The sequence below is a fragment of the Nicotiana tabacum genome, chromosome 9 (genome assembly GCF_000715075.1).
Source record: "Nicotiana tabacum cultivar K326 chromosome 9, ASM71507v2, whole genome shotgun sequence".
Lineage (NCBI taxonomy): Eukaryota > Viridiplantae > Streptophyta > Magnoliopsida > Solanales > Solanaceae > Nicotiana > Nicotiana tabacum.
This window is the reverse complement of record NC_134088.1, coordinates 108983856-109007705: the sequence shown is the minus strand read 5'-3', so window position 1 is coordinate 109007705 and position 23850 is coordinate 108983856. Positions and strand designations below refer to the sequence as shown.

Below are 23850 nucleotides of genomic sequence, written 5' to 3'. Positions count from 1 at the left end.
TCATTGTTGCATATCATTTCCAGTAAACAAACCTACAAATCTACAGTAACTACTGCATATTACAAAAAACAGACTTAAGCAGAAAAACATAGAAACTGACTTAACAAAATTGCATTCATTGTTGCATATCATTTTCAGTAAATAGACCTACAATTCAGCAGTCATTGCTGCACATAATACCATAGACTTAGAAACTTTCAGTCATTGCAAAATAGAAATTCATATTGTCTTTACATATACCAACTGCCAAAAGGCAAACAAAAATACTGAAGTTCTAATTTATACTGGGCAGTTGATTGTGGTGCTGATGAACTTGTTTGGATCAAATGAACTCTTTCAGATGCCTTTGAACTTGTCTACATTCTTTTCTTAGCTTGAATATGTTAAAGATTCCTTGAGGTGATAGTTTCTTTACCTTTTCATTTCACCCATGTTCTTGATTTGTGTCCAATATCTCGAGTCACTACTGCAGAGTTTCTAGGCACAAATGACATCCATGCTATATTCACAGAAAAAAAGTTAGTTAGTTTACATCCAAGTTCGATCAAAATGAGTTTATAGTCATAATTGACATTATATGCTTACATTATAGATGGAAGGTCCACTTTTTGTTTGTAGAATTCTCATACCAACCATTCTTGGCCTTTTATAGGGTGTTCCTCTTCCTATACCAGTAGTAATATCCTATAAAGAGTTCAAACTATTAAGAGGTTAAACATAAAACAGACCTACAAAAGTGCAGTCTATAGACGTAACTTCAGAGTAATTGCCTGTTTTGTTGAACCAATTGGTCTTCCTCTTCATGTTCCTGTTCTTGTTTTTAGTACACTTTGAACTGAATGTGTTGATGAAGAACCAATACTTGATGACTTTGCACCACCAGCTGATCTTGCAGTACCTTGTGTAGTCTTCTGACAACCTTTCTTGTTATGGCCTTTAGTATGACAGTTGTTGTAGGTTATTTGAGTACCTCTTTTGGAAAGCTTTCCGGTTTTATTTTCAGTTGGTTCCTTCCTTCTCACTTTCTTGGCCCTGCTAAGCATTACTCTTACTTCTGGTGGTATAACTGAAGGGTTTTGTGATTGTGGCCACATCTCCATATTTTGTATATGCTGAAGAAAGTGACTGTAGGTCTTCATATAAGTCTCCCTATGGTACCAATGTGCAATGTAGTTAACTGGCTCCAATTTCTTGAAATGGATAGCAGCTATAACATGAGCACATGGTATACCCTTCAGTATCCAAGCTCTACAAGTGCAGGTTAGCCTGTTCAGATTTACTATATGCTTACTGTTGTGTCCTTCCTTCACTTCATAACTATATTGACCATTCCAGTGCACCACACATTTTATTGATTTTGATGTGTTCTCCTGCAACACCTTCAGTGCCATTGGAGAAATGTCACTGATCCAAGTATCATAGAAATCCCTCATTTGTGCTATTCTTATCATCATCTTCACCCTAATCTCTTCAAGCATTATGATAATTGTCTTGTGACTTGGACCCAATATCCAAGAATTGAAAGTTTCAGCCATATTGTTGTCAACACTGTCACAATTGCTGAAATACTTGAAATATACCTTGCACCACCTCTCTTTGTTATAGTATAATAGGTCCTCAACTATTTTATCTCCTATTTTCTCTATGTGATCAAGATTTTTCTTTAACTCTTGTTCATAAATTGACCTAGCACATCTCCAAAAACAGTTCCTTCTCTCAATGTCTCTCCGTATTTTCGACCAGTTTGCTAGGATGTGCCTGGCACACATCCTATGTTCTACCTGTGGGAGGATCTCACTCATTGCTTTGTCAAGTCTCTACAATATATAAAAGATAAATAATTAAAATATAAAAAGTTAGAAGAATAAAGAGATTAACAAATTTGAACAACACATTTAACAGAATATAAGTTACCTTCTGCATGTCTGTAATAACAGTCAACTTTGTCCCATCTCCAAGCTCAAGATCATTCTTTAAAAGTTTCACAAACCATCTCCAATAAAATGTGTTTTCAACTTCAACTATTGCCCAAGCCAATGGCAATATCTGATTATTCCCATCCTTACAAACAACCACAAGTAATTGCCCTTTACATACACCTTTCAAAAAATAGCCATCAAACCCAATACACCTCCTACAACCATCAAGGAAGGCCTTCTTTAATGCATCAAAGCAGATATAAAATGCTACAAACATTTTCCTTCCATCTTCATGTGTTTCTTTACTAAGTCTCACAACACATGTGGTGCCTGGCTTAGTCCTTAGCAGCTCATCTCTATAGTTCAGAATTCTGCCAAACTCCTTAACATGATCTCCTATAATCCATGTTAACATAATATTCTTGGTTTTTCTTGAAACAATACTTCTAATATACACTTCTAACTCCTTTTGAACTAACTCTTGAAACTTAAAGATTCTAATATTTGGTTAAGAAATTATTCTGTCCTTGTATCTTTCTGATAAGTACTTTGAGTTGCATAGTTTGTTCTTGGAAGTACCATTGTACTTGTGAAGTGGATTATAGTTCTTCACCACAAAATCTTTTGTCCTAGAATCATAACTAGAAAAAAAGAGCCATGGATAGCTAGCACAACACTTTACACTCACCCTTGTTGGTTCATTAACATACTTATCTAACTCTACATGTTCATCAACTCTGTTTTCAAGCATCGATGAAGATAGGGATCGATGCTGCCATGGGAGATTTGTTCGGGTAAAAACCAAAGATCTCATTCCCTCCGAATTTTTGTTGTTCCCTGAAAAGTGGAACTTAGCCTGTAAGTTCATTTCCCTTTTGAGTACTCTGGAATGTTTTTGTTCTTTTTTCTTATTGCCTGCTTCTACCATCGTGCAGCGGTTGCTCGAGTTCCCAACGCAGTTCCTCGCTTCAAAGAGTGTGTCGAGGGGGTCTGCAAATAATTGTCGTACTCCGAGTGCGAATGGCGCAAACTCTCAAAGGGCAAGTGGGAGACCCATTCCCACAGTGAGTGCTCCTCTAACCAAGTCTATTCTCATACTCAACCGTCATTTCCACTAAGTTCTCTTTCTTTCATAGGTTTGCCCAAGACCACTAAGCTCTGGGCATGGGACGAGGACGAGGCTCTGCCTCACTCGATAAACCATCCGCTTTGGGACAACTTGGAGCTGCTGCACAGGAGGAGAAAAAGATAATAAAGAGAAAATCTTCGGGCTCCCCGAACGCCAAAGCCAAGAAGAAGAGGGTAGCGGTCCGGACCCAAAAAGCAAGAAGAAGAGTACCCGGGCCAGGGCACCGGACTCTAACTCCCTCTATCGGCTCAGGGATTACCCTAAAGATGACGAACTAGAGTTAGCCGTCCATGGGCCGGCCATTGATGAAGAAGAACATGCAACAACCGGGGAAGTGTCCGAGAGGCCGATCCCTCTTTAGCTCGGGAGAAAAAAGGAAAAACAGAGGCTACGCTCTCCCGAAAAACTATCCCTGCTCTAAGGGAAATTTCTGGTGTCATTGACATCGTGGAATTACTGTCTCATACATAGTCATTATTCGACGAGGCTCAGGACGTCAAGGAGAAGCCAAATAATACGACACAGGCCGCAGACGAGATCTTCAGCATGTTCTTTGACGGTGTGGACATGGGCGCATTGGAGGATTACTCCGGGTTTGGTTACCTAGAGATCCGGAAAAAAGATGTTTCGTCTGGAGCAGACGAGCTGAGCTCTAGCCCGAAGCTGGTGAAGTAGTTCCCTGCTTCGAGCGAGGATCCCGATCGTCAAAGAACAGTCGTGTTTACTATCCCGGCGGACACCCGGGTGCTGTCTGCTTCGGTGGGCATGACCAACTATCTTCGCTACCTGGTGACTGAAGAGGACCAGGAGAAGATGAACGAGTTAAGCACACCGAGCCTCTTCAACGAGGCACAACAAGCATTGAACAAGGTAAGTTTCCCTTTCTTTGTGCCCTTCGTGCATCTTATTTAACTTCAACGTATCCTCATGATTTTATCAATCTGGTCAAGAAGGTAAGGATATTTGAGATAAGAAATTAGAGGTTACGCGTAGTGACTAACGACACAACCTCACGGGTCCAATAGAAGATAGACCTGATTGACCAACTTCGTGCCGAGATGAACGAGCTCAAAACTTCGGTCGAGATGCTGAGGAGCAGGATGGACCTTTTGGCCTCGGAAAAGGAGGCTACAAAAGAGGACTTGGCTTCGGTCAAGAACCAGCTTCGGGTGGCGAAGGATAAGGCCAACAAGTGGTCTTGGCTAAATGATGAGCTTCGGGGCACAACTGGATTCAGCCGTCTCGAAACAGGACGACCTCGACTGGGAATATACTGTGCTGAAGTCCAAGTTAGAGGCATCCTCGATTGATTCCTCTAAGGTCGAGAAAATACTGGCGAATACAAAACTGGTGTGGAAATAGCCGAAGCCCGCTTAATAACAAGGGTCGAGTATGTAAAGTGGTTGTCCCGGAGGGAGACCCTCGAGGAGATTCATGATGGGGGTTTGTTCTGTCGGCCAAGATTGAAGAGGCCAAGAGGCTTGAGGCCGAGGCAAAAGCGCTATATGAGAATGAATGTTCCGGTGTTGAGTCGGGCTCTAGTGAAGATTAGGGCTTTGATAAAAGCTGGAGCAACAAGCTATGTATAAAAAGGGCCAAATGAAACGGTACAAAGCATACCTTTCTCGGCCTTTTGGCTAAGATCAAGTGTAGTATCTGTTCTTATCAGTTTAATATCTGATATGTGGGTCATCGGCCCACACGATATTAACTTAATTTTTTAAGGGGGAGAGTCTATTAAGGTAGCTTGCTATCTGGGCTCTCGCGTGTCACCCATTGCTTTGCACTATTGCACGGGCCTGGCGCACCCCACCAATGCCAGTCTAATATTTTACTTGGGCCTGAATTTCCCTTGTCCAACTCCAGTTCAGAATAAAATGTTTCGTTTGTCTTGGCTGAATTATGCCTATATTTAATCGAATTTCTTGTTGCAGTATTGAAGCAGTTGTCGTTCCTTAACTAGGCATAATATTGACATATTCTGGAGCTTATATGACGAAAGGCCAAATTTGTTCTTTTAAGTTAAAATTTTCTTTCCCATGTTTGCTATTACTATAATCTAATAGAATAATAATCATTTGAATGGCTGAATCGTTCGAGAGACATAGGCTCACGCGCTACACACAAGAATGAATTGTTATGCGGTTGGTAAACTCTTTTCTTTCTGCGGGTAGCCTATCAAATCGGATCAAGTATTTTTGAATATGTCGTTACATCATGTACATGTATTCGGTTTTTCATTTTTTTATGTTCCTGCTCGTGCCCGGATAGAGAATGGGCACGACTCCCACCTATGGGTGTTTAACGGGCGGGCTGAGACGGGCCGGACACAAAAAAAATCAGCCCGTCCGTTTTACGTTGCGGGTTGTTAGCGGGCTGAGTTAGTGGGCAGTACTTTTTCGGGATTTTTTTTGTCCGTCCGGGTTCGGGCTTAGCGGGCTGGACCGGGCAGTGCAATTTTTTTATTTTTTTATTTTTTAAGTAAATTTTGTTTTTCTTATTCAATGTTATTGATACTTAAGTGTTTACAAACTTTTAAGGTTTAGAATTAAACTTTGAAGTTTAAAGTTTTAAATTTGAAATTTGAATTTTATAATTTTAAAATTGAAATTTGAAAGTAAGTGGCTACAAAAAATTATTTAATAAGACCAATAGGCAATATGTAAGGATCAAGCTCCGAAAACTTTCATTTGATATTTTTATTGAATAATATATAATACTTCAAATTAAGTTGCAAGTTCTTTTTTGATTTTATTTTTTTTGAACTTGTAAATTAAAAGTTTACAACAATTATAAAAAAAATAAATAGTACATCACATGCTTTGCATCATTTTTGTAAGTTCATCCATGTCAACATAAGGTTCTTGGTTTCCGGTATTGGTTGAATCAGAATCATAAACCATTATATCTCCAATTTCTTGGTCATCCGCTTCATCTACCTCGTCACGCCCTTGATTGCTGCCTTGCTTGGCTAAATGTGCTCTCTGATGCGACTGTTAAAATCGGCACATTTAGCACGTCTCGAGCCATAGCCGAAAGAACAGGAAATTGATTTGAGTTGCTCCTCCACCAACTCAATGGTAGAAATTTCTTTGTGCGGGACTCTGCTGACTTTTGCAAGTAGAATTGAAGTTCATCAATATTTCTGCTACTGGTTTGTTGATGCTCCCCTAGTGTAGACCAAATCAAATAATCTTCAACACCATCATTATCATCCAAAGCACTGGTCCTAGATGTTGAAACTGAACTTGAAGGAATATTTGCATCTACAGTAGAAGAAGCATCAACAATGTTAGCATAATAATTATATAATGTTTCTAAATGTTTGTGTAGATCAGAAATACAAGTGTCAATATCAGGAGTTTTAGTTGGTCCAATATCCATATAAGAATATAAAGCAGTGAGGGGTTTCTAATGTTTCTTACCGGTCTCATGTTTATAAATATCCTTACAAATTCTATATCTTACATTATTTTTATCTTCTTTTAGTCTGTCAAAAAAATTCCAACACTTACTTCTTAATCTTCGATTCTTCTTAATAGGGAGGGGAGGCCTACTTGTATTACCACGACTTTCACCCCTAATATTTTGAGTTTGACTAGCATTACCAGGTGTAGCTGGTGGTGTTTCAAGATTATCAGGTGATGGAAATGGAATATCATCTAAATCATCATTTTCTTGAAGTCACTCATAATCTACATTTAAATTTTCAGGTGAACTTTCAGAAATATGTGTAAAGCTACTAGAAGAACAAGCACCACCTCTTGATCTTTTGGAAGTTTTCTTACTACCACCTCTACTAGTTCACGCTTTTTTGGCTGCTCTAAATATATCCATTATGTAAATTAAATTAATAATTCTAAATAATAAAATAAGTGTACACCAAAGAAGAGAAAGATATGGAACGAGTGTACCAGGATTCCGGATGCCGCACTAAATTTGATATCAAAATTCAAACTTCAATTGATAGATCGATACTTGATAGTTGATACCACACTTCACTTGAATACTTGATATTTGATAATAATAATTTTGTAATGGCTAAACTAAATATTTGATGAAATTTAAAATAATAAGTAATTGAGAATTTAAGAACAAAATCAATAATATCAAGAGAGAATTAGAGTAGTAAGAGAGTGAATTGTAAGGAAAAATAAAGAAGAGGGGGGCTATTTATAGTTTTTAAAAGGTTAAAATTGTAATTTATCAAATATTAGGGGTGTGGGGACTATTTTCTTAAGGGGTAGGCCGAAATGGCCATTTCTGCAAAAAAGGGCCGTTGGCCAACGATCATATTTGAATTTGACCGTTGGCAACGGTCAAAAAAAAAAAAAAATTAAAAAAAAAACCGTTAAAAACCGGGCTGAACCGGGCTGTAACCCGTTAAAAACCCGTTAACGGGTTAACGGGCTTAGCAGGTTCCGGTGCATCGGTATCAAAAAACTGTTCGTTTGAAACCCGCTCCCCGCCCAACCCGTCCCAACCCTCCCCCACTGTGATGACCCAAAATGTCATCTTTAAATTTAATAATTAATTTTGTATTCTAAGACCTCAAAAAGCACTATTTATCATTCCTCGACTTGCGTGCGCAGTCCGTAAAATTTTCCGGAAAGTTTTCACGTGAAAAATGAATTAAAATGTGAATTAGAGCTTTAAAACTCAACTGAGTTGACTTTGGTCAACATTTTGAGCAAAAAGACTTGGATCAGTGTTCTGATAGTTTTGATAGATCTGTATCGTGATTTGGGACTTAGGTGTATGCCCGAAATCAAATTCCGAGGTCCCTAGCCCGAGATATGGAATTTTGATGAAAAATTAAAAGTTTAAGTTCAAATAGTGAACGGATGTCTAATTATGTGCAAATGACCCCGGAATAGAATTTTGATGATTCTAACAGATCCGTATGGTGATTTTGGACTTAGGAGCGTGATCGAAATTTTATTTGGAAGTCCGAAATGGAATTAGGCTTAAAATGCCGAAAGTTGAATTTTTGGGAAGTTTGTCTGAGGGGTTGACTTTTTGATATCGGGGTCGAAATCCGATTCTGAAAATTTTCATAAATCCATTATGTCATTTATGACTTGTGTGCAAAATTTGAGGTTAATCGGAATTGATTTGTTATGTTTCGGCGCAAAATATAGAAGTTGGAAGATTTGAAAACTCATAATTCGATTCGATGCGTAATTCGTAATTTCGGCGTTGTTTTGCATGGTTTGAAGCCTCAACTAAGTTCATATTGTATTTTGGGACATGTTGGTATATTTGGTTAAGGTCCCGAGGGCCTCGGGTGGATTTCGGAAGGTTAACGAAATGGATTTCGGACAAAAAGGAACTGCTGGAATATTTCTGCTGTAGAAGCTATTTTTGGACAGCAACCGGTGCAATCGCAGAGCTGACTTTGAAAGCTTATATCTCGAAATCTATAAGGAATCTGAACATTATCAAAACATGAAAGTTGTAGTCCTTTGATTCTAATTTACAAAATGATAAACCATTTATCATTCAGACATTTATACAAAATGTTATGATCGATTGACTGAAACTGGTACTGCAAATTTTGGCTACAGCAGTGTGCATCGCCAAAAATTTCTGCTGCACAGGGCTGACTTTGGGAGCTTATATCTCGCAATCTATAAGGAATTGGGCGATGAGAAAAACATGAAAGATGTAGTACTTTGTATCTAGTTTGCAGAACTTTAAACCGTTTGGCGGTTGGAGTTGAGTACAAGAAGTTATGATTGATACACTACAGGCTGTCAAGGAAGAGTTTGATGTTTTCAACATAAGCATGTAATGATCTAAAAGTCCATTTTTAGTTCTAGAGATCGAAATTTAATTTTGAGACTTTTGACATTTTGATAATGAATTATAGGAGTGATCTGGAAAGTTTGGTCTAATTTCATCAAGTCGCGATTGAGTTTTAAGCGCGAAATATGAGTTAATTGTTTAACGAGCGAATTTGGTATCACATTGAGAAAATGAGCTCCGAATTGAGTTTCGATTGAACGAATGGGTTTGTAGTTTTATTTTTGACTCATAGGAACAAGAATCGTCGAATTCCGAGTTCGTATGATGGAGTTAGAGCCTTTTTAGTGAAATAAAATTACTGGTGTAAATAGTCCTGGTGTGCACCTTTAGCGACCAGATGTGACACTTTTAGCGACCGGTTTGGACTTTTAGCGACCGGAATAGTGTTTTTGGGGGAGAAACTTAAGGACCAAAAATGGTCATTTCCTTCATTTCGTTTTGGAGTTTTGGAGCACGGTTCATGGGCGATTTTGAGGATTTCTTCAAGACTTCAACTTGGGTAAGTGTCCTATATCCAAATGTGATTATATTTCATAAATCCATGGTCATATTCATCATTAATTTCGGATTTAAATGGAAAAAATCAAGATTTTTGCAAAATCTTCCAAAAACGAAAATTTAAGATTTGGAGGTCGAGTTGTTATCGGATTTTGGTAAAATTGGTATGGGTGGACTCGTAAATGAATGGGTTGTCGGATTTTGTAAGTTTCGCCGGATTTCGAGATGTGGGCCCCACAGGCAAATTTTAAGCTAATTTCGAATTTTAATGAAAATGTAATATTTTCTTATGAAATTGATTAGTATAATTTTTGTTGACTGTATCGAATTAATTATGACTAGATACGAGTCGATCGGAGTCGAAAATTCGAGGAAAAAGCATAATACTTTGTTAAATTGGAGCAAGTCGAGGTAAGTGACTTGTCTAACCTTGTGTGGGAAAAATTTTCCCTAGAATTGATATTAATATGATTATTAAAATGTGTTGAAAGTCGTGTGCACGAGGTGACGAGTGTGTACACGGGCTAATTGCGAAAGATTATATTTTTAAATTGTGTAGATCACTGTTGCGCATTTATTAAATTATTTTATCTTGTTATATTCTTCATCATTGATCTGCGATATATACTTCAAATTTGTTTGATCTTTTCTTACTAATTATTTTACATGTTTAGTTGAAACTTGGTTTTTTTTATTCTGTGCATTATTTGAAGGTTGATTTTCTTTAAATTAAATATTATTAATATGAAGTATTTGACATTTTTAAACTTGATATTGAAGCAACGCAGTAAAGATTTTGAAATATTATTTTCCTAAATTATTTACTCCTGAATATTTTTATACTCATTGTGAGGGAGCCGTTAGCTCTTTATTGTGGAAGAATATTATTGTTGAATTATTTTGACATGAGCCGTGAACTCTTTATTGTGGAAAAATATTATTGTTGAATTATTTTGACATGAGCCGTGAGCTCTTTATTGTAGAAAAATATTATTGATGAATTATTTTGACATGAACCGTGATCTCTTTATTGTGGAAAACTATTATTGATGATTTATTTTGGCATGAGCCGTGAGCTCTTTATTGTGAAAAAATATTATTGTTGAATTATTTTGGCAAGTTAAATTATTTGAGCACTTGAGGTGCAAATTGTGATATTGATACGCATGCGGTGATATAAGGTCTGGGTGTTGAAACGCATGCGGTGAGATAAGGGTGGCTTGATACGCGTGGCTAGTAGGGGAACTACTAGAAGTCATGCGGTGTGATAAGGGTGGCTAAAACGCGGGATGCTATTTCGGGAAAAAATGTTTTCTTTAAATAAATTGTGAAGGCTCCCGCGGTGATATAAGGAAATGAGATATTGTAAAATTATTTATAACTTGGGACTACGAGGCGGTACCTCGGTAGTGCCCTTGTTGATATTGATTTATGGTCATAGTTGCTTTCGATTAATTGTTGTGATTTTTATAAAGTTGAAGAAAATTCTGTTTTGATTCCATGAGATATTATTTGCAATTATTTGGTGTCATTAAATGTGACATACTATTTAATTCATTTCCAATATCATTTTATTTTACTACATTGATAAACATTTTACCATGCTATTATTATATTCCAGTAGGGCCTTACCTGACCTCGTCACTACTCTACCGAGGTTAGGTTTGACACTTAATGGGTATCGCTGTGGTGTACTCATACTACGCTTCTTCACATCTTTTTGTGCAGATCCAGGTATATTTTACCAGCCTAGATGTTAGTGAGTTACCTGCGCACAGAGACTTCGAGGTATATCTGCCAGCGTCCGCAGACTCCGGAGTCCCCTTCTATCATTTTATATTGCTTCCTTATATTTTATTTAGACCTTGACATATACGACATTGAGAATAAATTCTTAGAATCTTGTGACTTATTTCTACCGGGTTTTGGGAGTTAAAATTGTTTGAATTGTAGTTTATTTATTTCAGATATTTATTATTATTCCGCATTGATAGGCTTACCTAGTCTTAGAGACTAGGTGCCATCACGACATACTACGGAGGGAATTTGGGGTCGTGACAAGTTAGTATCAGAGCACTAAGTTCATAGGTGTTATGAGTCACAAGCAGGTTTAGTAGAGTCTTGTGAATCGGTACGGAGACGTTTGTACTTATCTTCGGGAGGCTATGGAACTGTTAGGAAATATTCACTTCTTTGACTCCTTATCGTGCGACATTGATTTAGCTTGAAACATATATCTTATATTCCTTTGTATCCACTCATGTATGACATTGCGCACTCGGTATCAGTTGTGCGTCGACGGTTCGTGATGCCTTAAATGGACTATAAGGGAGTCAGAGATGCTCAAACATTGGCTCAACGTGTGGTTCCGACTGAAGATGCGGACGTATTAAGAGATCACCTAGTGAATCATGTGGGGGTGCAACGGACGTTGGCGTCTGGTTGATTTATACAAGCTGTGAAGATTATTATTGTGGATCATCGGACGTTGTGACCTATGACTTCACGCCGTCCACTATCAATGGGTGGATTGCGGGGTCATATATTATATCAGTTTTGGGCCTGAAATGTATATATGTGGTACTGAAAGGTTCCCTAAAATTTACACATGTTTAAGACCTGAGATTTCATAGAGGATAAGGTTGGGGCTTGCGGTATGTCCGCCTCCTTAACAATCCTATACTTCAATACCAAAGGAGTTATAGAAATAACTCAAAATTTATAGAAGGTCTACTCAACGTGGACGTCACGGTTGCGGATTTTGGGGTGCTTCGGAGGAAGTAAACCTGTTGACGAGAGTCTGGACTATGTGGTTCGTGACAAGATTTATCTGTATGGAGCTCTACTTTTGTGATAGTTGTGTATAAATAGGGGTAAGGGTTACCCCAAAGAAGAATCTAAGAGTATGTTAGAAAATTGGTCAGCTCAACAGTGTTGAGTCAGCATAACAAAAGAAGAAATTTGCCTTGGGAGAGATAATTCTCCACCGGTGTTCGTGGAAAGCCTATGAAGAGGGCATACCAGCCAATGCAACACCGCCTACTTGGCTCAGTTCTCAGAAACACTTTTGAAAGAGTTTTTTTCCTGGACTCTCCGTAATACGTGGCGCATAGGGTATGAACGGTTGCGTCAGGTCATCATTGACGGTGTCAGAATATGCCATCAAATTCAACAAGTTAGCCTGTCATACTCCTACTTTGCTTCCTACGGCCAGCGGGCGAGTCCACTAACTCATTAAAGGACTCAATTATGATCGTAAAATTTTGTACGACTCGGGAGCTACAAGCTGATACTTCATATCTGCTAGTTATACAAATTACCAAGATATTAGAATGTGTTCGGTGTGAGGAAAAAGGAAACTATGGAAACCAAGACGTCTCGAGGTTCTGGGGGATTCAGTGGATTCTACTCTATAAGTATAAATCATTATGGCGGGGGCTCGGGCAGCCGGCCAGCCCAGTCCGCACATCAGATTACTCGGGGTGCTCCATTAAGTTCTTTTAATGCACCACCGACATGAGTTTATACAATGGTTATTCCAGTTATCTGGCATAGACTCAATATGAGCAGCTTAACCCGCAAAAGGGTTGTTATGAATACGGTGATACTAGGTACATCATGAGAAAAATTGTCAAAAACTCGGGAGAGACTATTTCATCAAAGCACTCAGGCTACGTGCCCCATTGAAGTTACTACACCACCCACACGACCAGTTAGGGGTGGAGGACAGACGGGTAAAAGGTGTCCTAGAGGTGGAGACCCAGCCATTGATATATTTGTTTTACGGTATGGCGGAGGTCCCTACATCAGATGGTGTCGTTACAGGTACGACCTCGATTTAATATAAAGGAATAATTTTCTTAAGTTGATTCGGTTCTCAATATCGAAACAAGTCTTCCTATTGTGCTCCACTTATGAGTGAGCTTCATAATTCTATAATCTACTTATGTGTTTACCCCTGTTGGGAGATTTTATGGAGATAACTATGCCTATCATTTTGCGTTGGTCACTAATAAGAGCTGCGAGGCTAAATGTGGCTTTCTGTTACTCATTTCGGTAAATCTTGATGTAAATTCCGAATAATTAATTGCAAATTATGAATTATATGCCCTACCGGTGTGGGGTTCATTATATATTGTGATTTGGTGTAACCGAAATTATTTAAAAGGAGAAAATGGAAATTTTCAATTGGCACGATGTGCATATTACTTGTGATTTAGAACTGAGGACGAGATCCTCACATTTTTATGTAAATTGATATGTTTAAACCGGGCTACGAGCTGTGGTGGAAGTTATATAAGGACGAGATCCTTGTGAGGAAAATTCTTGTGTTTAAGTTCTCCCTTGTGAAATTAAATTTGTACTATAGTACTAATAGGGAGTCATGCCTGTTAGGCTTATTTGAAAATTCTTATATGAAATTCTCTGTGCATAGTTGTCAAATTCGTGTTGTAATTATTAATTTTTAACCTGCGAGGTAGGTGCCCGCCTAGGTGGCATTAAATGTGACTCGTTAATTTGGGTAAATAATTATGAAGTCTTCATGCCTCGCATCTAGTTATCAGTATTGTGAAGGTTTGCAACGAGATTTTTGTTAACATGAGGTTAAATGACGATTCTGTAATTGATGATGAACAACTATTAAGACCAAATTGATCCAAGAGGGTGCCCCATTTACAGGGTCAGACGAGTGTGAGTTAAGCTTTCAGAAGCTCAAGATCACTTTGACTCCGACACACGCGTTGGTATTACTTACATATTCAAGGTTTTATACTGTGTATTATGACGCGTCGCGTATTGGTCTCGGCGCGATGTTGATACAAGGCGGTAGGGTGATTGCCTATGCATCCAGACAGTTAAAGGTACATGGGATTTTTTTTTTAGTCCACGACCTTGAGTTAGCAGCTATTGTTCGTGCCTTGAAGAATTTGGCGGCATTATTTGTACGATGTCCATTGTGAGGTCTACATCGATCACCGAAGTCTACAACATCTGTTTAAACAGAAGGATCTTAATTTGCGGCAGCGAAGATGGTTGGAGTTGCTTAAGGATTATTATATCACCATTCTCTATCATCTTAGGAAGGCCAATGTAGTGGCCGATGCCTTGAGTCGTAAGGCGGAGAGTTTGGGCAGCTTAGCATATTTACCGGTAGCAGAGAGGCCTTTGGCCTTGGATATTCAGGCCTTGGCCAACCAGTTTGTCAGATTGGATATTTCCGAACCGAGTCGAGTTTTGGCTTGTGTGGTTTCTCAGTCTTCTCTTTATGATCGTATCAGGGAGTGTCAGTATGATGACCCCCATTTGCTTGTCCTTAAGGATACAGTTCAGCACGATGATGCCAAAGAAGTCGCAATTGGAGATGACGATATATTACGGATGCAGGGCAGGCTATGTGTGCCTAATGTAGATGGTTTTCATGAATTGATTCTCCATGAGGCTCACAGTTCGCGGTACTTCATATATCCGGGTGCTGCGAAGATGTAGCAGGACTTGAGGCAACATTATTGGTGGAGGAAGATGAAGAAAGACATAGTGGAGTATGTAGCTCGGTGTCTAAATTGTCAACAAGTGAAATATGAGCATCAACGACCGAGTGGATTGCTTCAGAAGTTAGTGATTCCAGAATGGAAATGGGAGAGGATCACTATGGATTTCGTTGTTGGGCTCTCACGGACTCAGAGGAAGTTCCATGCAGCTTGGGTGATTGTGGATAGATTGATCAAGTAAGCTCATTGCAATCCTATGATGACTACCTACTCTTCCGAGCATTTGGCTCGAATCTATATTCGCGAGATTGTCACATTTCATGGCATACCGGTATCTATCATCTCTGACCGGGGTACGCAGTTTACATTACGGTTCTGGAGGGCAGTACAACGTGAGTTGGGTACTCGGGTAGAGTTGAATACAATATTTTACCCTCAGACGGACGGGCAGTCCGAACGCACTATTCAGATACTGGAGGATATGTTTCGTGCGTGTGTGATAGATTTTGGGGGTGCTTGGGATCATTTCTTACTACTTGCGGAGTTTGCTTACAACAACAGTTGCCAGTCAAGCATTCAGATGGCTCCGTACGAGGCCTTGTATGGTAGGTGGTGCCAGTCCCCAGTGGGTTGGTTCGAATCGGGCGAGGCTAGGCTATTAGGTACAAACTTGGTTCAGGATGCCTTGGAAAAGGTTAAGTTGATTCAGGATTGACTTCGTACAGCCCAATCTAGACAAAAGAGTTATGCGAATCGGAAGGTTCGTGATGTTGTATTCATGGTTGGTGAGCAATTTGAGCGCTAGGTATATTGGGCCTTTTGAGATTCTTGAGAGAGTTGGTGAGGTGGCTTACAAACTTGCACTACCACCTAATCTCTTTGCCGGTCATCCGGTATTCCATGTTTCCATGCTTCGAAAATATCACGGCGATCTGTCTCATGTGTTAGACTTCAGTTCGGTTCAGTTGGACAAGAATCTATCTTATGTTGAGGAACCAATGGCTATTTTGGATAGGCATGTTCGAAAGCTCAGGTCAAAGAATATTGCTTCCGTGAAGGTTCAGTGGAGGGGTCATCCGGTCGAGGAGGTGACTTGGGAGACCGAGCATGATATGCACAACTGTTATCCACACTTATTCACCAGCTTAGGTACTTTTTCTAACTTCGTTCGAGGACGAACGTTTGTTTTAGAGGTGGAGAATGTAATGACCCAAAATGTCATCTTTAAATTTAATAATTAATTTTTTATTCTAAGACCTTGAAAAGCACTATTTATCATTCCTCGACTTGCGTGCGCAGTCCGTAAAATTTTTCGGAAAGTTTTCACGTGAAAAATGAATAAAAATGTGAATTAGAGCTTTAAAACTCAATTGAGTTGACTTTGGTCAACATTTTGAGCAAACAGACTCGGATCAGTATTTTGATAGTTTTGGTAGGTCCGTATCGTGATTTGGGACTTAGGCATATGCCCGAAATTAAATTCCGAGGTCCTTAGCCCGAGATATGGAATTTAGATGAAAAATTAAAAGTTTAAGTTCAAATAGTGACCGGATGTCAAATTATATGCAAATGACCCCGGAATAGAATTTTGATGTTTCCAACAGCTCCGTATGGTGATTTTGAACTTAGGAGCGTGATCAAAATTTTATTTGGAAGTCCGTAGTGGAATTAGGCTTAAAATGCCGAAAGTTGAATTTTTGGAAAGTTTGTCCGAGGGGTTCACTTTTTGATATCGGGGTCAAAATCCGATTCTGAAAATTTTCATAAATCCATTATGTCATTTATGACTTGTGTGCAAAATTTGAGGTCAATCGGAATTGATTTGTTATGTTTCGGCGCAAAATATAGAAGTTGGAAGATTTGAAAACTCATAATTCGATTCGATGCACGATTCGTAATTTCGGCAAGGTTTGAAGCCTCAACTAAGTTCATATTGTATTTTGGGACATGTTGGTATATTTGGTTAAGGTCCCGAGGGCCTCGGGTGGATTTCGAAAGGTTGACGAAATGGATTTCGGACAAAAAGGAACTACTGGAATATTTCTGCTGCAGAAGCTATTTTTGGACAGCAACCGGTGCAATCGCAGAGCTGACTTTGGAAGCTTATATCTCAAAATCTATAAGGAATCTGAACATTATCAAAACATGAAAGTTGTAGCCCTTTGATTCTAGTTTCTAGAATAATAAACCATTTATCATTCAGACATTTATACAAAATGTTATGATCGATTGACTGAAGCTGATACTGCAGATTTTAGCTACAGCAGTGTGCATCGCCAGAAATTTCTGCTGCACAGGGCTGACTTTGGGAGCTTATATCTCGCAATCTATAAGAAGTTGGGCAATGAGAAAAACATGAAAGTTGTAGTACTTTGTATCTAGTTTGCAGAACTTTAAACCGTTTGGCAGTTGGAGTTGAGTATTAGAAGTTATGATTGATACACTACAGGCTGTCGAGGAAGAGTTTGATGTTTTCAACATAAGCATGTAATGATCCAAAAGTTTATTTTTAGTTCTAGAGATCGAAATTCGATTTTGAGACTTTTGACATTTTGATAATGAATTATAGGAGTGATCTGGAAAGTTTGGTCTAATTTCATCAAGTCACGATTGAGTTTTAAGCGCGAAATATGAGTTAATTGTTTAACGAGCGAATTTGGTATCACATTGAGAAAATGAGCTCCGAATTGAGTTTCGATTGAACGAATGGGTTCGTAGTTTTATTTGTGACTCATAGGAATAAGAATCGTCGAATTCTGATTTCGTATGATGGAGTTAGAGCCTTTTTAGTGAAATAAAATTGCTGGTGTAAATAGTCCTGGTGTGCACCTTTAGCGACCAGATATGACACTTTTAGCGACGGGATTGGACTTTTAGCGACCGGAATAGTGTTTTTGGGGCAGAAACTTAAGGACCAAAAATGGTCATTTCCTTCATTTCGTTTTGGAGTTTTGGAGCACGGTTCTTGGGCGATTTTGAGGATTTCTTCAAGACTTCAACTTGGGTAAGTGTCCTATATCCAAATGTGATTATATTTCATAAATCCATGGTCATATTCATCATTAATTTCGGATTTAAATGGAAGAAATCAAGTTTTTTGTAAAATCTTATAAAAACGAAAATTTAAGATTTGGAGGTCGAGTTGTTATCGGATTTTGGTAAAATTGATATGGGTGGACTCGTAATTGAATACGTTGTCGGATTTTGTAAGTTTCGCCGGATTTCGAGGCAAATTTTGAGCTAATTTCAGATTTTAATGAAAATATAATATTTTCTTATAAAATTAATTACTATAATTTTTGTTGACTGTATCGAATTAATTATGACTAGATACGAGTCGATCGGAGTAAAAAATTCAAGGAAAAAGCATAATACTTGATTAAATTGGAGCAAGCCGAGGTAAGTGACTTGTCTAACCATGTGTGGGAGAAATTTCCCCTAGAATTGATATTAATATGATTATTGAAATATGTTGAAAGTTGTGTACACGAGGTGACGAGTGTGTACACGGGCTAATTGCGAAAGATTATATTTTTAAATTGTGTAGATCACTGTTGCGCATTTATTAAATTATTTTATCTTGTTATATTCTTCATCATTGATCTGCGATATATACTTCAAATTTGTTTGATCTTTTCTTACTAATTGTTTTACATGTTTAGTTGAAACTTGGTTTCTTTTATTCTGTGCATTATTTGAAGGTTGATTTTTTTTAAATTAAATATTATTAATATGAAGTATTTGATATTTTTAAACTTGATATTGAAGCAACGTAGTAAAGATTTTAAAATATTATTTTCCTAAATTATTTACTCCTGAATATTTTTATACTCATTGTGAGGGAGTCGTGAGCTCTTTATTGTGAAAGAATATTATTGTTGAATTATTTTGACATGAGCCGTGAGCTCTTTATTGTGGAAGAATATTATTATTGAATTGTTTTGACATGAGCCGTTGACATGAGCCGTGAGCTCTTTATTGTGGAAAAATATTATTGATGAATTATTTTGACATGAGCCGTGAGCTCTTTATTGTGGAAAATTATTATTGATGATTTATTTTGGCATGAGCCGTGAGCTCTTTATTGTGAAAAAATATTGTTGTTGAATTATTTTGGCAAGTTAAATTATTTGAGCACTTGAGGTGCAAATTGTGATATTGATATGCATGCGGTGATATAAGGTGTGGGTGTTGAAACGCATGCGGTGAGATAAGGGTGGCTTGATACGCGTGGCTAGTAGGGGAACTACTAGAAGTCATGCGGTGTGATAAGGGTGGCTAAAACGCGGGATGCTATTTCGGAAAAACGTATTTTCTTTAAATAAATTGTAAAGGCTCCCGCGGTGATATAAGGAAATGAGATATTGTGAAATTATTTATAACTTGGGACTACGAGGCGGTACCTCGGTAGTGCCCTTGTTGATATTGATTTATGGCCATAGTTGCTTTCGATTAATTGTTGTGATTTTCATAAAGTTGAAGGAAATTCTGTTTTGATTCCACGAGATATTATTTGCAATTATTTGGTGTCATTAAATGTGACATACTATTTGATTCATTTCCAATATCATTTTATTTTACTACATTGATAAATATTTTACCATGCCATTATTATATTCCAGTAGGGCCTTACCTAACCTCGTCACTACTCTACCGAGGTTAGGCTTGGCACTTACTGGGTACCGCTGTGGTGTACTCATACTCTGTTCTGCACTTCTTTTTATGCAGATCCAGGTATATTTTACCAGCCTAGACGTTAGTGAGTTACCTGTGCACGGAGACTTCGAGGTATATCTGTCAGCGTCTGCAGACTCCGGAGTCCCCTTCTATCATTTTATATTGCTTCCTTATATTTTATTTAGACCTTGACATATAGAGACATTGAGAATAAATTCTTAGAAGCTTGTGACTTATTTTTACAGGGGTTTTGGGAGTTGAAATTGTTTGAATTGTAGTTTATTTATTTCAGATATTTATTATTATTCCGCATTGATAGGCTTACCTAGTCTTAGAGACTAGGTTCCATCACGACATCCTACGGAGAGGAATTTGGGGTCGTGACACCCACGCTACAGTACCGGGCCCGATTAACAAGTATAGACAAACCCCTAAACTTGTCCCTTTTTTCCACCTACACACTTAAACTTACCCCGTGACCTATTGAGCACTCAATCTCTATTTAGAGTGTGCCAATTAGACACGACAACTTGGAACAATTGAGAAAACAAGATGTGTGTAGCTCACTCACGACAAGTTGGAACAGTTGAGAAAATAATATGCGTGTAGCTCACTCTCGGCTGATGTTGTAACAAGCCAATGAAAATTGAACATGTGGCTCTTTTTAACTTTTGAGCATTAAAATAGAAAAACAATATACTCCACACATACACTTTCTTCTTCCATCTCCATTAATTTATGGCTTTCTTCTGTTAGTTTACACTAGCTTTTTTCTCTCTCTTTGTTGGTCTTCTTCCCCACACTAACTTCTTTTCTTTTTTAAGACCTTCCTCTGTTAGACCAGATCGGAGATCATCCTTGCTGATCTCATTCCTCTGTTATGGCCAAGTTCTATAGATTTCTGGACAAAATCTCATTTTTTACACGATGAACAACACCGAATCTGTTATGGAATATCTAACAGCTAATTAAGAAAAAAGCTTCTGGATCTATTATAATGAAAGTAAGAGTTATATTTTGGAATACACCAACGACCTCACCTCACTAGCCCCAAAGAGAATAACAAAAAAATTCTTCAATAATCATAAAAGTAAAACGAAAATTAAAATAGTGCGATGAGCTGAAAATTCTTCTTCTAGAAGCTGGGTATGCATTTTTCTTTTCTTCTTCCTAAAGCTGAGTATGGATTTGTTTTTCTTTATTGTTGGGTGTTCGTAAAGTTCTCTATAAAACTTTGTGTTGGGTTTCTATTATGTATTTGTTTTGGTGAATGAAAGGAGCTTGAGCAAATTTAATGTGCGGTTGGCTTCAATGTGAAGAAGAAGACCATTTTAGCTCTCTTTTTTTAATGTAAACACACTCAAAATAGGTGAAATTCACCTTTTGTGCCATGTCAGCTTCTTGTGTCTAATTGGCACAATCTAAACAAAGATTGAGTGCTCAATAGGTCATGTGGTGAGTTTAAGTGTCTAGGTAAAAAAAAAGGACAAGTTTAGGGGTCTGTCTATGTATTCAACCTATTTGAATCTTGTGATTAAGGAAATATCATACTTCCTGGCGAAAAGCAAGACATATAAATTAGGCAAAATACATAAAGACCCCATTAAACTTGTCCAAAAAATATATTTGAACACTTTAACTAAATGAGTGTTCTTTTACCCTCCTAAGCACATTGTAAGTGAATTTTGTTCCATCCTCCATGACCCCAGACCCAGCGCGTGGAAACATTTAATTTGTGAGCGTATTTTATAGTAAAATTAACGGATAAAATAAATTAAAAAAATTATTTTAAAATAAAAAGACCCAGCGGTAAAAGAGACTTACTTTATAAGGACACCCAGTGGTAAAATCTCTAATTATCCGATCCAATTCTTCTTCTCTTCTTCAAAAATCCTAAATCTTCTCTCCTTCAATTACTCATAAATTCTGGCCAAGACCTATAATTTCGAATCCTTTTATCTGAATCAAAACCTTATTATTCTCTATAATCTTTTGGTTAATATAATTTTAAGGCTTATTGAGTGTTTTGAATTTCTTTTTATTTGAGGGGTTCATCTTAATTTAGGGCTTAGTTGACAATGCAGTCAACTAACTTGGCTAGGCTTTATATGGAAGATGATGATCCTGGGTTGAATGAAGAAGTGTGCTACAACCATGGTTATGTGCTGCCGATAATGACTGCTAGGACCCCTCAGTACCCGGTAGAAGATATTGAGTGTGACCATACTATAAGATAAGTTTTATTTTTGTAAATTAGTTGAAGCTTTCACTGATTAACCTTTAATTAATTCTTTATGTTTCATCATTGTAGGGTCCAAGATCTTGTAATTTTTGGCATTGAAGAGATGTAGAAATTGATCCAAGATCAAAATTTATTATTCATAAACTGGTGGAGAAAATTGGTGAACTTGAAAGTACATTAGAAGTGTATGAAAGTGTTGATAAGCCTAGAAAAAAAATAAGTAGAAAGAAAGATAGAGATGCAATTGGAGAAGTTGAAGGGAGAGATTGAGAAGATGAAAGGAAGGGAGAAGAAGTGGAGGATCACTTTGGTTAAGTCCAAGATTAAGGAGAAAGTACTTTGATTTTTTTTGTTGTGTGGATGTGTAATAGCTATAAGCTATTGGTTTCATCTAGTATATGTGAAGAATCATTCAATAAATTTACCTTGGGATCTGTTGTGGCAGTAGTATCTTTAGAGTTGCTTAACAAAATTGTAGCATATTTTGTAAAAATTTGGTGTAACTTTTGTTGTAATATAATGCACCTTGTTGATATAGTTTGTGCTGTGAAAATTGGCAATATGTCTGTTACAAATCCACGCTTTATATTGACTTAGAAATCTACAGTCACTGCTGCATATTAACAATATAATTATGTAGAAAAATAGATTAATAACTTTGCAGTCACTGTTGCATATTAACAACATATTTATGCAGAAAGACAGATTAACAACTTTCCAGCAGACTTAAACAGAAAAACAGAAAAACTGACTTAACAAAATTGCAGTCATTATTGCATATCATTTTTAGTAAACAGACCTACAAATCTACAGTAACTGCTGCATATTGCAGAAAACAGACTTAAACAGAAAAATACAGAAACTGACTTAACAAAATTGCATTCATTGTTGCATATCATTTTCAATAAATAGACCTACAATTCAGCAGTCATTACTGCACATAATACCATAGACTTAGAAACTTTCAGTCATTGCAAAATAGAAATTCATATTGTCTTTACATATACCAACTGCCAAAAGGCAAACAAAAATAATGAAGTTCTAATATCTACTGGGCAGTTGATTGTGGTGCTGATGAACTTGTTTGGCTCAAACGAACTCTTTCAGATGCCTTTGAACTTGTCTACATTCTTTTCTTAGCTTGAATATGTTGAAGATTCCTTAAGGTGATAGCTTCTTTCCCTTTCCATTTCACCCCTGTTCTTGATTTGTGTCCAATATCTCCAGTCACTACTGCAGAGTTTATAGGCACAGTTGACATCCAGGCTATATTCACAGAAAAAAACTTAGTTAGTTTACATCCAAGTTTTATCAAAATGAGTTTATAGTTATAGTTGACATCATATGCTTACATTATAGATGGAAGGTCCACTTTCTGTTTGTAGAATTCTCATACCAACCATTCTTGGCCTTTTATAGGGTGTCCCTCTTCCTATACCAGTAGCAATATCCTATAAAAAGTTCAAATTATTAAGAGGTTAAACATAAAACAAACCTACAAAAGTGCAGTCTATAGAAGTAACTTCAGAGTAATTGCCTGTTTTGTTGAACCTCTTGGTCTTCCTCTTCCTGTTCCTGTTCTTGTTTTTGGTACACTTTAAACTGAAGGTATTGATGAAGAACCAACACTTGATGACTTTGCACCACCAGCTGATCTTGCAGTACCTTGTGTAGCCTTCTGACAACCTTTCTTGTTATGGCCTTTAGCATGACAGTTGTTGTAGGTTATTTGAGTACCTCTTTTGGAAAGCTTTCCGATTTTGTTTTCAGTTGGTTCCTTCCTTCTCACTTTCTTGGGCCTGCCAAGCATTACTCTTACTTCTGGTGGTATAACTGAAGGGTGTTGTGATTGTGGCCACATCTCCATATTTTGTACATGCTGAAGAAAGTGAATGTAGGTCTTCATATAAGTCTCCCTATGGTACCAATATGCAATGTAGTTAACTGGCTCCAATTTCTTGAAATGGATAGCAGCTACAACATGAGCACATGGTATACCCTTCAGCATCCAAGCTCTACAAGTGCAGGTTAGCTTGTTCAGATTTACTATATGCTTACTGGTGTGTCCTTCCTTCACTTCATAATTAT

General features: G+C 37.6%; 1 protein-coding gene and 1 non-coding gene across 2 annotated transcripts; one reads left to right on the top strand and one right to left on the bottom strand.

The window, feature by feature from the left end:
* On the bottom strand, positions 1–2847 carry LOC107791821 (uncharacterized). The gene is made up of 6 exons (XM_016613962.2): positions 2499–2847; positions 1915–2315; positions 828–1817; positions 586–684; positions 416–477; positions 1–52 (listed from the first exon to the last, which is right to left on the bottom strand). Exons 1-6 carry the CDS (start codon positions 2845–2847, stop codon positions 1–3), a joined length of 1953 nt encoding a protein of 650 aa, XP_016469448.2.
* A 1817-nt stretch (positions 2848–4664) lies between these two features.
* Positions 4665–4861, top strand: LOC142164525 (U2 spliceosomal RNA). The gene has a single exon (XR_012695286.1). It is a non-coding gene; the product is annotated as a U2 spliceosomal RNA (small nuclear RNA).
* Positions 4862–23850: the final 18989 nt, after the last annotated feature.